The following is a 16888-nucleotide window of genomic DNA, read 5'->3' as shown; positions in this document are numbered from 1 at the left end:
TCATATTTATTCTAGGAGATCTTTTGGAGATTCCCAAGGATGTTTTATATTCAGAATTACATTATCTGTGAAAAAGATACGTCACTTCTTCATTTTTTATACTGTATACCTTTTATTTCTTTTTTAGTCACTGCCTAGGGCAACCAATATAATATTGAATGCAAGTGGTGTGAGATGATATTCATGTCTTGTTTCTAATCTTAGAGGTAAAGCATTTGTTCTTCACCATGACATAATTAATTAACTGAATTAATTGTCGGTTGTAAAGCTGCCTTTTATCCATTTGAGGAAGTTGTCTAGTCTGCTGAAAGTTTTTTTCCCAATTCAGTGATAACCATCATCATTGAATTTGTCAGATGTTCTTTATCTATTGAGATAGTGAGATTTCTTTTTGTTTGTTTTTATTCAATTAATATTGTGAATTACATTGAGTTTTGAATTTTCAGCCAACCTTGAATTTTTGGGGTGAACCCCAGTTCTTCATACTATGTTATATTTTTTGTATTCCTGGATTTGGTTCACCAACATTTTAAGGATTTTTGCATCTATATATTTATCTGATATTTGTAGATGTAATGTTTCAAGGCTTTGATTTCATGGTAATACTTATAAAGTGAGCTCAACTGTTTCTACTATTTTCTAAAAGAAATTGAATACACTTGATATTATTTCTCCCTTAATATAGTAGAATTCACCACTGAAGCATTATGCAGTCAAATTCTCTACCACTGAGCTATGCCCCCTCTACCACTGAAGCATTGTGAACCTGGAGTTTTCTTTATGGGAAGGGTTTCATTAAGAGTGAATTTTTTTTATTATTAGGTATAATACAGTTTGGGTAACTTCTTTCTTGTCTTTCTTTTTCTTTGTTTTTTTTTGTAGTAAAGTATATGACATAAATTTTCCATTATAACAATTTTAAGCATAGAGTTCTGTAGCATTTAATATATTCACATTGTTGTGCAACCCTCACCACCATTTATCTCTAGAATTTTTTCATCTTTTCATGTGAAGCTACCCATTTTACACTAACTCTCCATTCCCCCCCACCCCCTGAACTTCTATTTTTATTTTTTAAAAGATTTTTTTTAACTTGAAATGGAAAGAACGTGATGACTGACAGCATTTTGGGGGGGAACGGCATTCTTAGTTGTGGCGAGCGCAGGTCAGCTCCAAGCCCAGTCGACGTTCTCAATCTAGTTGCAGGGGGCACAGCCCACCATCCCATGCAGGAGTTGAACCGGCAACCTCGTTGTTAAGAGCACGCACTCTAACCAACTAGCCACCTGGCCATTCCCCCTGAACCTCTATTAGCTAATGTTCTACTTTCTGTCTTTGTGAATTTGACTACTCTAGGTAAATATAAGTGAATTCATTCAGTGTTTATATTTCTGTGTCTAGCTTATTTCACTTAGCATAATGTCTTTAAGATTTCTATGTTGAATACCCGTGGTGAGAAGAGACATTTTCATTCCTGCCTTGTTCTCCATCTTAGGGGGAAAGCATACAGCCTTTCACTATTAAATAGGATGTTGACCATATGCTTTTTATAAATATTCTTCATCAGGTTGAGGAAATGCTCTATTTCTAGTTTTCACATTGAATTTTATCATGAATGGAGTTTAATGTCCTTCTTTCTGCTTATTTGAACTTAATTTTGCTCTACTTTTTCTAATTTCTTGAGATGGAAGCTCTATAATTAATTTGAGACTTTTCCTGTTTTCTAATGTGAGAATTTAGTAGTATAATTTTTCATCTCAGCATTGTTTTAGCTGCCTGTCAAAAAATTTTTTTTGTCATATTTTAATTTCATTTTCAGTGTATTTTTATTGTTTGTCTTGAGACTTCCTCCTTGAAAGATTATTTAGAAATGTGTTGTTTTATTGCAAAGCCTTTGGAGATTTTTCTGTAACTTTTTAGTTTGATTTCACTGTGGTCAGAGAACACACTTTATTTGATTTCTATTACACATTTTTTTGTTTTAATGGCCCAAGAAATGTCTATTTTGGTACATGTTCTGTAGAATTTTGAAAAGTATATGTCTTCTGCTGTTACTGGGTGGAGTTTTCGATAAATGTCTATGAGAGCATGTTGGTTGATGGTGTTCAGTTCTGTATCTGCTTATTGTGTGTCTAGCTGTATCAGTTGCTAGAAGTGGATGTTGAAGGGTCTGATCATAATTATGGATTTATCTATTTCTCCTTTTAATTCCCTTAATTTTTTTTTTTTTAAGATTTTATTGGGGAATTGGGGGAGGGAACAGCGTTGGGGAATCAGGAAAGAGGAACAGACAGTTGCTGTCATTTTGTTTTTCAGTCTACTTGTAGAGGACGTCGCTTTACTGGCCCATGTTACTATTGTGATCATTGTGCTCTTCCCGACTGAGGCAGATCTGTCACCAGACATTGGACACCTACTCACGGCTGCTCATGGCAGCTCACGGCAGCTCAACCTGCTGCCGGCCGCTCACCCTGGCTACCGGGCATTTACAGTAGCTTATGGCAGCCCACTGCAGACCCACTGCAGCCTCCGCCATAACGTGCAACTCACGGCAGCCCAGCTCCAGGTCAAGCTGTTGTTCACCATCTTAGCTGTAGAGGGCACAGCATCACTGGCCCTAATGTGGGATCCGAACCGGGGCTCTGCTGCTCAGAGCTGGCGTCCCAAGCCAGCTCTTAACCAACGAGCCACTTGACTGGCCCAGGTCTATTACTTTTAAATTTCCCTACATCATTTCTTTGAAGTGCATTTCTTATAGACAGTATATATTCAATTTGTTTATAAATACATCTAACTGTCTTTTAAAATTGTCTTTAGGTCATTTGTATTTGATATAGTTATTGGTATGTTAGGGATAAGCCGGCTGTTTAGTATTTCCTTTTTTTTTCTTCTTCTTCTTTCGTGTGCGTTATTTGAAAATAAAATATTTTAGAGTTCCATTTTGATCTGCCTGTAGTGTTTCTGAGGTGTTTCTGTATAGTTTTTTTTTGTTGCTGTTGCTTTCTCTAGGAATTTCATTTTATATAAATTATCACAGACTCCTAGTGTTCACATTTTATTTGTTTGAGTGAGGTGTAATTCCTTTTACCTTCTATCCTACATAATGTTATTTTGTCAAATGTTTTGTCTACACACACTAATAACTATATCAGATAGTCATAATGTTGCTTCTATAAACTAGTTTAGAAAACATAAGAGAAGGATTACCTATTGCATATAAAATCGTCCCCCCATATCCATGATTTTACTTTCCATGGTCTTAGTTACCTGCAGTCAACAAAGGTCCAAAAGATGAAATGGAAAATTTCTGAAATACACAATTCATAAGTTTTACATTGTGCATCATCCTCAGTAGTGTAATGAAATGTTGGGCTGTTCCGTATAGGACATAAGTCATCCCTTTGCCCAGTGTCTCCATGCTTTACGTGCTACCATTAGTCACTTAGTAACCATCTCTGTTAGGAGATCGACTGTCAGGGTATTGCAGCATTTGCCTTCAAGTAACCTTTATTTTACTTCATAATGGCCCCAGTGCACAATAGTAGTGGTTCTGGCAATTTGGTTATGCCAAAGAGAAGTCGTAAAGTATTTCTTTTAAGTGAAAAAGTACATGTTCTTGACTTAATGAGTAAAAAAAAAAATCATATGCTGAATTTGCTACAATCTACAGGAAGAACAAATCTATCCGAAATTGTGGAGAAGGAAAAAGAAATTTGTGCTTGTTTGCCTGAAGAGGGAGCCCACATTCACAAAACTTTTATTACAGTATATTGTTATAATTGTTCTATTTTATTAATTATTGTGGTAATCTCTTACTGTGCCTAATTTATAAATTAAACATTATCATGGGTTTGTATGTATAGGAAGAAACATGGTATATACAGGGTTTGGTACTGTCCTCAGGGTCAGGCATCTTCTGGGGGTTCTTGGAATGCATCTCCCATGGATAAGAGGAGAGGGCTACTATTTTTATATTTTTTACCCCTTCTCTTGTGCTCTTTTTCCCTGATAGTTAGGAATGTGAATATTTACAATCTATAGAATTTTTGTAACCATTCTTTACAGTATTCCTGCTGGTGACAAATTCTCTAAATTTTCCTTCACATGAGAATCTCTTGATTTACACTTTATTCCTGAGAATATTTTCACTTCATATTGAATTTTGGGTGAACAGTTTTTAGTACTTGAATAACTGTGCCACTTTCTTAAAACCTTTGTCTTTTCTCGTGAGATATCGCCGTTCTTCCAATTGTTTTTCCCCTATAGGTAAGGTTGCTGTTGTTTTGCTACGTTCACAAGTTTTCCTTTTTCTTTAGTTTTTAGATGTCTGACACTTTTGTGTTTGGGTATAGATTTATTTGGTCTTCCTCTGTTTGTTGTTTCCTCATTAAATAGTCTGTCTGTATTTTGATGTCTAACACTGACAGCTGAAAAACCTCATGTCCCCCGTCCTCTCTGCTCCACATCTGGGCAAGAGAATCATAAAGTCTTCCCCTTCCTTGCTTGGCACCAATGAGGCTGTAGAAACCACACGCTGTGGTCACATTGTAGTGCATCATGGACCTACTGACCCTAGTAATGTAATGGAATTAAATGTTTGACACCCTTATTTAGCTTGACAAGTGGAACTCTTTGAACCCACCTCCTCAGTTATGGCCATTGCACAGTCTTTACAGGCAAGATCTTAACCACATGTAACTTTCTTCAGAAGCACAGGTAGGATTATTACCTTGATGACATATTCCTCTAAAGAGATGCATTTGATGAAGTCATGTAGAACATACAGATTCTCATAATGGAGCTCACTAAAAGGAATGGGCCATTGTCCCACTCTTAGCACAAAACCTCAGCACCTCAGTTAAATTCCTGGGAATTATTTGGTGAATTGAGGGACCGCTGTATTCCTGACATTCATGAAACAGCTCTTGGCATTCTCCACACCATCAAAGTTAACAATACCTGCAGGGTTTTTTGGGGGGTTTTTTTTGTTTGGTGACAACGTATTCCTTTTAACAAATTTGATAATATTAGTCACAAATCGTCTACTTTGAATGGAGTTTCCTACAACCAAACGCTCTATAATCTGTTTGAATTGTAAGATGCACTCCTGTCCCTGAGAGACTATTGCTGTACAGGCTTTGGCAACCGCTTCTCATACCTCTTGGACTTTCTGAACCACCCATGCTGCCCTTGAAATGCTTATGAGCTTCTGATGGCAGGAAACTGCCCCCTATTACCATGTTACATGCCATTAGAGCAGCGTGTGTGGACTGTATACTTGTCTCTCCTGGAAATAAATACTCACAGTATTTTCCTGAGTCTGTTACTGTCAGTACCCAGCTGCTTATTGTGCCTTGTGTCCTAGAAGCAGTATCCCTCAGCCTCGGGAGGCCAGTGAGACCTCCTTGCTGAAGCGGCAGTGGTATTTACAAAACAGATACAAACATGAGTTCTCTGGCACATCCCACATGCAGGAGGAGGTGGCCTGCCCGGTCCTCAGTCCCTTGATACATGGCACAGTACTGGAGGAGGTCACCCGTATTCCAGACCCTTGAGTCCCTTGGGAACCTCCTGGGAATGAACTGAATGAACACCAGAAGGAGTTCCTACATTTTGCAGATGGCAGTGCCAGTGTGACACATAATAGACTTTCTGGAGAGCTGCTGCTTTTCCTCCTTTAACTGGGATTTTTATTATACATGATGAGACTAAGACAGTACAGCTGGCCAAACTTCAAGCCCTCATCTTGGCATTGGACGATGCACTTAGCAATATCGGTCCCATTTGTACTGTGTTACAGACATTTGGGACTTTGCCGAAGAACTGGCTGTGTCGTTCAACCAATGACAACCACAATTCCTTGTCCAGGTTAATCGCCTTTGGGGCAACGAACTCTGGACACCTTACCTCACTAATACCCAAACATATAAATCAAGGTTACACATGAGTCTGGCCATACTAAAGCCACAGTACAAGGTGTCATCGAGACACTCCTGATCTCCTTGAAGTGCTAGATGTCAGATGTTGACCAAAGCACTTAATGTCACTTCTCAAAATACACAGTACTGGGCTCTTGAACAAACAACTTTCACTTTTTTTACAACCTCAGGCTGCAGTCCTCATAGAGTGCAATATTAGCTCATGAGTTCAAATCAAATTACGTGGAACATGGCAGGTTTGGTCATCAAACATCAGAGGTGAATTGGAGTTCGTTTCCATTGTTGATGTTTGACTTGTAAAAGCCCTATTTGGAATTCTTGCTACGTAAGATACTTTCATTTGTCATCCTCCCTGCCTCACTGCCTTCCTGCCTTCTTTTCGTCTCTGTATAACTTTTCTTTTTGTTTCCTAATTGACCCAGCTAGAACCTATAGTACCATAGTGAATAGAAGTGTTGAGAGTGAACATCCTGTCTTCTAATCTTAGGGGGAAAGCTCCAGCGTCTGATCATGAAGTATGATGCTCGCTATGGGGTTTTCTTAGATACCCTGTGTGAGACTGAGGAAGTTTCATTCTGTTACTAGTTTGTTGAGTATTTTTATCTTGAAAGAGTGTTGAGTTTTGTCATAATGCTTTTTCTGTGTCTATGAAGGGGACTGTGTGTTTTAAACTATTGATACGGTGAATTACATTGATGGATTTTTGGATCTTGCACCAACCTTGCATATTGAGATAAATCCCACTTGGTCATGGTGTATAATACATTTATTATGTTTCTAGATTCAGTTTGCTAGTATTTTGATGGTGATTTTTGCTTCTGTATTCATAAGAGATATTGGCCTGTAGTTTTTTTTTGTGATCTCTTTATCTGGTTTTGGTATCAGGGTAATGCTGGCCTCAGTCAATGAGATAGGAAGTATTGTCTCTTCTGTCATTTGGAAGAATTTGTAGAGAATTGGTATTCTTTTTTTTTTTAATTTTTGGTAGAATTCAGCTGTAAAACTGCATGGGCATGGGCTTTTCTTTGTGGGTAGTGTTTAGGTTACTTGCAATGTCTTATGATAACGCTATTCAGACTTTCTATTTCTTCTTGAGTTAATTTCTGTAGTTTATATCATTCCTGGAATTTGCCCCTTTTCTCTTATAGATTGGCATACAGTTGTTCATAATATTCCTTTATAGCTGCTGCTAGTGCCAAATTAGTGCTGCTCAGCCGGAGGCACAGGACAGGCTCAAGCCAGATGCTGCTTGTCTGGGTTCCGCAAACTTTTGAGAGACCCTAGGAAAGTGCAGCTTGAGCCAAGGCAAGTGGCCACAGAAAGCAGCCTGGGTGTGCCTGAAAGTTGGGCGGGGCCAAGTCTCAAATCACCAGAGGTGGCGAACTAACAGCAGAGACTCAGATATGGTGGCCACATATGTTCGCACGCCAGGAAGGGGGAGGGCCCAACAAAGAAACAGTGGCCTCCGCCAGCTCCTCTGTCCAGGAGAAAGACACCTCTCCAGCCCCCGTCTGAAGCCAGACAACTCAATTCCCCACCATTTGTCCCTGATGCCTTTCCAGCAGCTGCCCCAGTGCTGGAGCTCAGAGCGAGTCATTCCATTGGTGGGTAAACCCTCGCGCAGTCCCTTTAAGAGGAGCGCCTGTAAGAACAGCCGCCCTCAGTCACACTCAGTCCCAATCTCTGTTGGTTTTCACAACCAAAAATTAAGGAGACTCGTTTCTCTGGCCCTGGAACCCTGGGCTGGGGCGGGGCTGGAATCTCTCACTCGTTTAGGGGACCCCACAGCCGAAATAGCTCTCCCCATCTTTAATGGTCACACGTGTGTGTGGGCCCCGCCCATGCCACATCTCTGACCTTCCTACCAGTCTGGAGGTGGCTTCTTCTGCAAGTCCTTAGTTGAAAGGCTTCAGTTCAGACTGATTTTATGTGATTCTCAATAATGGTTGTTTTGTAGATCAGTTGTAATTTTTATGTGGTTGTGAAAGAACTTAAATAGCATTTACCTACTTTGCTATCTTGGTTGTCCAATCTCAAGACCTTTCTTAGCACACTTGACTCTTGAAAAACATGAGTTGGAACTGTACGGGTCCACTTCTACATGGATCTTGTTTCAATAAATATGCAATTGGCCCTGCATATCCCTGGGTTTTGTGTTTGCAGATTCAACTAACAGTACATTGAAAACAGTATTTCCAATCTGCGGTTGGCAATCCGTAGATGCACAGCGCCCAGACTGTATGCACTATTTTATGTTATTTTATATAAGGGACTTGAGCAGCTGTGGATGTTAGAATCCATGGGATGGAGTCATCTTGTGACCAACCTCTGCAGATACCAAGTTATGACTTAATTTTTGGGGAGTCAGAATTCATATGTGGATTTTCAATTGCATGTGGGTTGGCTGCACAGCAACTGTATTGTTGAAGAGTCAAGTATACAGTTTTATAGGAATATATTTACCTTCAAACACTGGTTTTGCTTCAACATGTAAGTTTTGGTATGTTTCATTTAAGTTACCAAAAATGTTTTCAATTTCTTTTGTAATTTCCTCTTTGACCCATTAATTATTTAGGAGACTCATGTTCAATTTTTACATATTTTGAATTTCCCAAATTTCTGTTACTCTTTTATGATTTCATTTCATTGTGGTTAGAAAAGATAAGTCGTATTATTTCTGCACTTTTAAGTTTTTTGAGGTGTGTTTTGTGTTCTAGTAAATGGCATGTCCTTGAGACTGTTTTATGTGCGTTTTAGAAGGATGTGAATTGTGCTCCTGTTGGGTGGAGTGTGCCGTATATATGTCTGTTAGGTGTTGTAGTTGGTTTATAGCTCTGTTCCAGTCATCTACTTTCTATCTAATTACTGTATCCATTATTTGCAGAGTGACAGTGAAGTCTCCAACTATTATTGTTTGTCTCTTTTTCCTTTCACTGGCCAGTTCTAACTTTATGGTTTTGGGGCTGAATTGTCACATGTGTATATGCTTATAATTGTTATAATACCTTCTTGATGAGTTTAACCTGTTGTCATTGTAAATATCTCTCTTTGTCTCTAATAATATTTTTAAATTTAAATTCTATTTTGTTTGATGTTAGTATATAGTTTTCCTGTGGTTGCTGTTTGCATGAAATACCTAGTTCCATTCTCTTACTTTCAACATGTTTTTAACTTTGAATTTAATATGTAGCTCCTTAGAGAGCATGTAGTTGATCTCGTTTTTTGTGTTTTTTTTTGGTTTTTGTTTTTTAATCTAGTCTGTCAATCTCTGCTTTGTGTCTGGGTCGTTTAGTTCTTTCATATTTAATGTTATTCATATAATTGGATATTTGTCTGCCATTTTACATTTTGTTTTCTACATATGTCATGATTTGTTCTCTGTTTCTCTGCTACTGTTTGTAGTGTGTGAATATTTTTTAATATAACATTTTAGCTTCTTTAATGGTTTTTTTCCACAATATTTTTTAGAGTTTATTCTTTAGTTTTTCTATTTGGGTTTACTATATACACTTGTATTTACCAGAATCTACATCAAGTTTATGTTAACTTAATTTTGGAGTCGTATAGACAGGTTACTCCTATGTAGCTTTCTCCTCCCCACTTCCCTTGCCCTTTGTGGTATTGTTATATGTTAACTGTTGTTATATATGTAAATATATTGTTAATTTTTGTTTTTCTTTATTTGTTACTCTGTATTTGAGTTATCATTTGGTATCATTTCTTTAGTCTAGTATAACTTGACTCTCACCTACCTCTTGTATGGTTTTATTGGGAAATAAAAATATATCTGGGTGTGTTAGAAACCCAGCATTACACACATGTACTCATTGTTTTATATAGTTTCTTTTTAAATCAGTCAAGAGAGCTTTCTTTAGTTTATCTTGTAAGATGGGTCTGCTAGCAACAAACGTCTCTCAATTTTTTTTCATCTGTACTTGTTTATTTGGCCTTTACCTTTGAAAGATCAATTTCCTGGATTCTTGGCTGATAGTCCTTTTCTTTATGTAATTAGATTATATCACCCCACTTTTTCTGATGAAGAGTCTCACTGAGTATGTTTTTACCTCTCCACTCTTGAGTCACAAACTTTCCACTTCTGTGTGTGCTTTGGTGATTTTTCATTTTACTTTTCTCTGGTAATTCCCCACCCCTAGGTAGTTGCCTTACATATGTCAATGAATTAATATCCAATCAAAGTTTCAAGGGAACCTATCGTAGATCTCCTTAGCTGTCTCTCTCACTGTAGCTAATAAACCTGTACTTTTATTAGAATCTGTGTTACTTAGGCTTGTGATTTAGGGGTTTAAGGAGATCTTTTTAAACATTTGAATACATTTTTGTTTCTTCACCTTCCCAAAGAAGGGGTCAAGTGAGTATCATTTCTGTTCCACTCTTAGCTGCACCTTCCTTCACTTTCAGAAACATGAAAGCCCATGCAGAGAACCCATGTCCTAAATTATTTTCCATTTACAGGGTATTGCTCTATAGAACCAGAAGTGATGTTTATGTTGGAACAAGAAGAGCCATTGTTAGTAGAGGACAAATTTCTAAATGGGAGTTATCCAGGTGAGTTTTAGAATACTGGTAGAAGGTATCACTTCTGCCATCCAAATTCAATACAAAGTGGGATCACTTATAATGAGTTCTTTTCAAAGTTTAGAAATGAGTAGATACAATAAAATGTGGGTATGCAGAGTGTAACATAAGGGATACAGTGTAATTGTTTTCATTTTTTTCATCTTTCAAACTAGGGAACAGAGTATAACATTTATACCTAACAAATCAATCAATTTATATTTAACCAGTATAAAGTGAAATATAGAGGAAGATTATAAAAGCAATTAAAATGGAAGTTTAAGACATGGAAAATGAGAGCAAGAAGAGACACACTAATTTGAGTAGTGGTTGTGTAGTTGGAAATCACTAGATATGGCCTTATTAATAAATAATTAGGAATTATGGAAGATTTATAAATGATAAATGTAACTACTATAAATGTACTACTATAAATGCAAAAATGGAACCTTTTTCATTATTAAAAGGAAAACAGTTAATAATACAAATAAAACAGACCTATCACTGAAAAGGGTTTTTATTTAAAAAAATACACACACAAAAAATCCTGTGAACATTAACATGTAAATAGCATATCATAAACTAAGATAGATATGACTGTCATATCAATGTCAATGGGTAAAAGTAACTTATTTTTAAAAATTGGATGAGATTATATGAAAGAGATATACCTAAAAGTAATTTGGAAAGTTTAAAATATGAAACACTTGGGGCCGGCCAAGTGGCTCATTGGTTAAGAGTTGGCTTGGGAGCGCGAGCTCTGAGCAGCAGGGCTGTGGGTTTGGATCCCACGTGGGCCAGTGACACTGCCCTCTACAGCTAAGATAGTGAACAACAGCTCGACCTGGAGCTGGGCTGCCATGAGTCACCAGCAACAACATAGGCTGCACCGGGGCTGCCTGTGAATGGCTGACAGCTAGCATGAGCAGCCGTGAGCCGCTGTAAGTGGTCATCCAATGGTCGGCGACTGATCTGCCTCAGCTGGGAAGAGCGCAATGATCACAATACTAACATGGGCTAGTGAAGCGACATACTCCACAACTAGACTGAAGAACAAAATGACAGCAACTTGTCTGTTCCCCTTCCCTGATTCACCAATGCTGTTCCCTCTCCCAATTCCCAATAAAATCTTTAAAAAAAATAAAATAAAATATGAAACACTTAATATTAAGACAATAAACATAAAATCATTCAGGCTTAATTTATATAACTATTGCACAAGGTTTCAATCCAGATTAAGATTTGTACAGTAATGAAGAGGAGACTTTAATAAGCTAAAGAAGATAATTTAAAAGGAGATGTAGGGCCAGCCAAGTGGCGCGATGGTTAAGAACTGGCTTGGGATGCCAGAGGGCCCCGGTTCGGATCCCACATATGAGGGCCAGTTACACTGCCCTCCAAAAAAAATAATAATAATAAAAAAGGAGATGTAAAGGCTGCAGATACTGTGTGCCAGTTAACTCATCATGAAAATTTATTAAAAACTGCAAAAGATACGAGGAGAAAGAGCAAGCATTAGATATAATAGACCTATATATACTACTCTCATTTCACACAAGATATGGTGGACAACAACTGAGGTTCTAGAACATGAGTTGGTAAATTATGTTCCTCGCGCTAAATCCAGCTAGATACCTATTTTTGTAAGTAACAGTTTTTTTGGAACGTGGTTATTTGTATATGTGGTCTAGCTGTATTTTTGTATAACCAAATGGCTGAATAATTGTACCTGAGCTCATATGGCCTGCAATGACTAAAATGTTCAACATCAGATCCTGAACATGAAAAGTTTGTTGACTCCTGCTCTACATATGCATAGCATATTTTATGACATGAGCCTAATACATAGTGATAAGGGATTTTTAAGCTCTGTACTCTGAAAATATCGTATAAACCTTTTCTGAAGTGTAAATTAGGTAACAAAACATAAATATTGCGTTGTTGGGAAAGTAATGACGTACTTTTTCTGTTTCGTTGCAAAAATGTGTAATGACTTTTCCAACAACCCAGTATATTTGGGGTTAAAAAAAATTTCATTAACTTTGCAATGTTAATGTAACATAATTTAATAAAACTAAAAATTATACACAGAAGAGAAAGGTACCCCATGTGTAAATTAAAAATTCATACATACTTCAGAAAAATCTATTTTATGAAGGGGTACCTCAAAATTATTATTATAAAAGTCTAAAATATATGTGTGAACCTGTCCAGAGGTCTGTAGGAACTCAGTCAAGTTTCTGTATTTAAGCTTACAATTTATTGTAACAAAAAGATAGAAATAAAATCAGAAAAAGTAAAATCATGGAGGGCAGAATCCAAGAGACACTTGATACAAAATTATTTTCTTCTCCCAGTGGAGTTGTGTGGAAAGTGCTGAATTCTGCCAACAGCGATGTATGACAGCACATGTGAAGTATTGCCAAGCAGAGAAATTTACCCGAGCTTTGGTGTCCAAGGTTTTTATTGGGTTGGTCATGTAGCGCCAGAGCACCTGTGTGACTGATCTTATTTTCTCCAGTATAGCCCCTCCAGTGAGGCCCAAGGATCCAACCATAAATCCCAGTGTTAGCCTGAAGTATCTGGTATGGCCCAAGCCCCCAAGTGTGGAGAGACACTATTATCAGGCAGGATGTTCCATGGGCTTACAAGTTGTCCCCCAAGAGTTGGTCAGAGGGCAGTCATTTCTTTGGAATGTGCAGGATGTGAAAAATGCAAAACAGCTGAGTTAACCCTTTCCTGCACACAACTTTTGGATATGGGTATAGCATTGCTTAATAGAATGTCTGAAGAACAAGAAATGTTGAGAAGACTTAAGCAAACTAGAAACTATTATTTTTTTTTTTATTTTCACTTGATTAATTGGAAAGCTATAATGGTATAAATTAAGTAGAACCAAAACATGGTTCCTGGAATAAAAACAGTTAAAGAAAATGCATACAGTAGCTGTACTATACTGGAAAAAGGAGAGAAAACATAAGTCACAATGCAAGTATCTTAGAAATACAGTTGCACAAATAAGAAAATTTTGGAAAACTTTGAGCAACATGAAATAAAACTGAAGTAAATGGATATATCAGGTACATAGATTAGAATAGTGCTTTAAAATTCTAAATTCTTACCCATGTGTTTAAATATGCTTGAAGAACAGAATGGTGTAGGATCTCTTCTAACAGGTACTAAAGATATATTGTAAATCTGTTGTAACTCGTACAGAATGGTACTGGCATGGGGATAATTATAGATCCTTTTGAAACAGAGTAGAGAACCCAGAAACAAATCTGTGCTCCAATGACTACTGATTTATGAACAGGGTGACAGTGTAGAAAGCTGCAAAAGCCATTTATATGAAAACTTGCATTGTGCCTTAGCTCTATACCCTACCACAAAACTCAGTTTTTAATGGATTTATACCAAAGGGATTTATGTGTGTTTGTTTTGGTTTCCATGTGTGACAACTAGGAAGGGACAGAGTAATGAGTGGGAGGTACTTGCTATACACATTCCTCACAAATGTGTTGTTTTAATGAAGAATTCTGATTTTGTCATCATTTTCTAAGTATGGCCTTCCATGACAACCTATTATATATTGGCTCTCTTTTTCTCCAGCTGTCCATCTATTCCCTTGTTTTTATTTTTCTCCTAAGCACCCATCAGCTCCTTTTACTTCTGAAATCATATTTTTAAATCTCCACTTATATGTCCTATTTGAAAATTTCAGAGTCCTACTCCTCCCTCCCATACATTTTCTGCTTCCTATGGTGGTACTAATCATGATTCCCAAATTCATGATTCCCTGAGTGCTTATTCACATTTCATTTCCCAGGTATAATGTTGTATCCCTAGGAATAGGCGTACAATGGATAGTTGTGAGTGAATAAATTTTGATTCCCAGTTCCTTTCTCCCCCCTAATTTGTCTGTCTCTGAGCTCTGCCCTCTCTGTCTGCTCTTCTTCCTGTACAGTAACTCCCTCCATGTTTGTGTCATCCATCCCTGTAATTCAGGCCTATTTGCCTCATCCTGATGACCTCGTCCCACCTTTAGGGCAGCTGTACCTCAGTGTCATGGTGCCTTTATTCTCAAAATGACCAAATGAAGATGAGATTTTTCTCTCACAACTCAGAAATTATTTTTCCACTTATTCCACAGTTATTTTGTTTTACTACTTAACTCTCTTAACAGACAGCCATGAAATCACTTTAAAGTGCTGAATGCTAATCACAGTCATCCTCATACAGATCTTTCAACACTTTCTGACATTTCAGTTTTCCTCTGTACTCAGTCTTTTTATATTCTCACTGTGTAATAACATTCCACAAAACTAGAGTCTTGCTCCTTAATACTTTGGTTATTCCTTTTTATTAGAGTTCAGTTTTACATAATGCATCCAATTCACCTTTCTCTGGACTCACAAAATATCCCATGGCTTATATACATAGGATTTACATATGACTTAATATATGAAATTTAAATTACTGTTATGTTAGTGACTATCAAATATGAACTCTTCTTGCATCATCAGATGTATTTGTGTTGCCTACCGTGTTGCCAGAGCTTATGTGATCCACTCTCCTAAGTGTCACAATCAAGAATGTGACATTCTTCCCTACATCATACTTTCCATTATTGTATGCTTTTTCTATCTAAATTCTTTTTTTTTTTTTTTAAGGTTTTATTGGGGAATTGGAGGAGGGGAACAGTAGGGGAACAGTGTTGGGGTATTGTGGGAAGGGGAACAGACAAATTGCTGTCCTTTTATTCTTCAGCCTAGTTGTGGAGGACGTTGCCTCACTGGCCCATGTGGGTCCCATCATTGTGCTTTTCCCGGGTGAGGCAGATTGGTCACTGGCCTCTGGACGGCCGCTCACGGTGGCTCTTGGCAGCTCACACTGGCTGCTGCCCACACACGGTAGCTTATGGCAGCCCACTGCAGCAGGGGCTGCAGCCTATGCTGTCACCGTGGCTCATGGCAGCCCAGCTCCAGGTCGAGCTGTTGTTCAGCATCTTAGCTGTAGAGGGCAGTGTCACTGGCCCTCATGTGGGATCCGAACCGGGGCCCTCTGGCATCCCAAGCCAGCTCTTAAATGCGCCACTCGGCCGGCCCCTCTATATTCTTAAATTCATTAAATTTCTGAACATGCATGGACACAAGGAAAGTCTATTTTTTAAAAATTACTACACTTTAAGGTTTGGCTAAGATTCCTACTTCTATAAGATAATCATGGGATATTTTAGCCTACTTTAATTTCTCCATTTTGTAGATATCCCAATCCACTTCATGGCTATTTCATAAGAAATTTTTTAACTTTCTCATTTTTAGAAGACTGTCTACTTGGTCTTTTAGAGAAGAGCCAGGAAAACCAAGTCAAGTATTTATTTGGTGTTTTATTCACCACCACCAGACCTTTGACTATAGAACAAGAGAAAGTTTCAGGAAAACCATTTAATCTGCATGCAGACATTGTTCCTTCAAGAAAAATACTCTTACCTGTGACACTGTGGGGCCTACATCCTTGGATCTCTACCCATTGGCTCCTCATAACGACTCAGAAAAGAATACTGATGAACTTAATGCCTCTCATGCCAATACTAGAAATGAAACAACAAATTCTAGAGAGAAGTCTTTTGATTACAATCAAAATGTGTAAACATTTAGTTGTTTGGAGGAATTATTTTGGGGCAGTGTTTTGAATGTAATGAACGTGGTAATATTTCGCATGATAAGGCTGCCTTCATTACATAGAACAGCGCTTACACAAAAGAAGCATCTTATTATAAATTTGGAAGTAACCTATATGATGAATCATCCTTTGTTTCCATCTCCGCAGGTATTCACACAGAGAAGAGTTACTGTGAATTTCACCAAGATAAATGTAATAAAATTGTTAACAGTTTCAGGAAGGTTGCTCACCTAAAGAGAACTGATACAAGAGAGAAAAATTGTGATCAAAAAGCTCATTTCAGAGAATATCAGCGAAATCATACAGGAGTCCAACCCCTTCAGTGTGGGAGAAACTTGAGCAACAATTTAGCCATTTACGTACAACAGAGAACTAACCCAATAGAGCTCTCTGTCGATAATAAGACACCTGAAGAAACTTTCAGTTGTCAGGCAGCCTTTGGTATACAGCAGAGAACTCAGACGATGGAAAAAAACTATCAGTGCAGTGAATGTAAAAAACCCTTCTCTAGGATGTCATCCCTCATTTCACATCAAAGAAATCACACAGGTAAGAAAATGTATGAATGTAATGAATGTGGGAAGGTTTTCTTCTGGAAATTGTCCCTAGTTGTACATCAGAGAACTCACACAGGGGAGAAACCTTATCAGTGTAATGAATGTGGAAAAGCTTTTCAGCAGAAGCCATACCTT

At 37.7% G+C, this 16888-nt stretch overlaps 1 protein-coding gene across 1 annotated transcript in view; it reads left to right on the top strand.

Moving 5' to 3' along the window:
- ZNF782 (zinc finger protein 782) overlaps positions 1-16888 on the top strand; it is a 39492-nt gene that overhangs the window by 11181 nt on the left and 11423 nt on the right. The window contains 2 exon segments of the mRNA XM_019624668.1: positions 10413-10505; positions 16344-16888. Coding sequence (XP_019480213.1) covers positions 10413-10505; positions 16344-16888 — 638 coding nt within the window.

The sequence above is a fragment of the Hipposideros armiger genome, unplaced genomic scaffold (genome assembly GCF_001890085.2).
Source record: "Hipposideros armiger isolate ML-2016 unplaced genomic scaffold, ASM189008v1 scaffold_599, whole genome shotgun sequence".
Lineage (NCBI taxonomy): Eukaryota > Metazoa > Chordata > Mammalia > Chiroptera > Hipposideridae > Hipposideros > Hipposideros armiger.
Note: the sequence above shows the minus strand (reverse complement) of the source record. Positions and strands in the feature narration are given on the sequence as shown.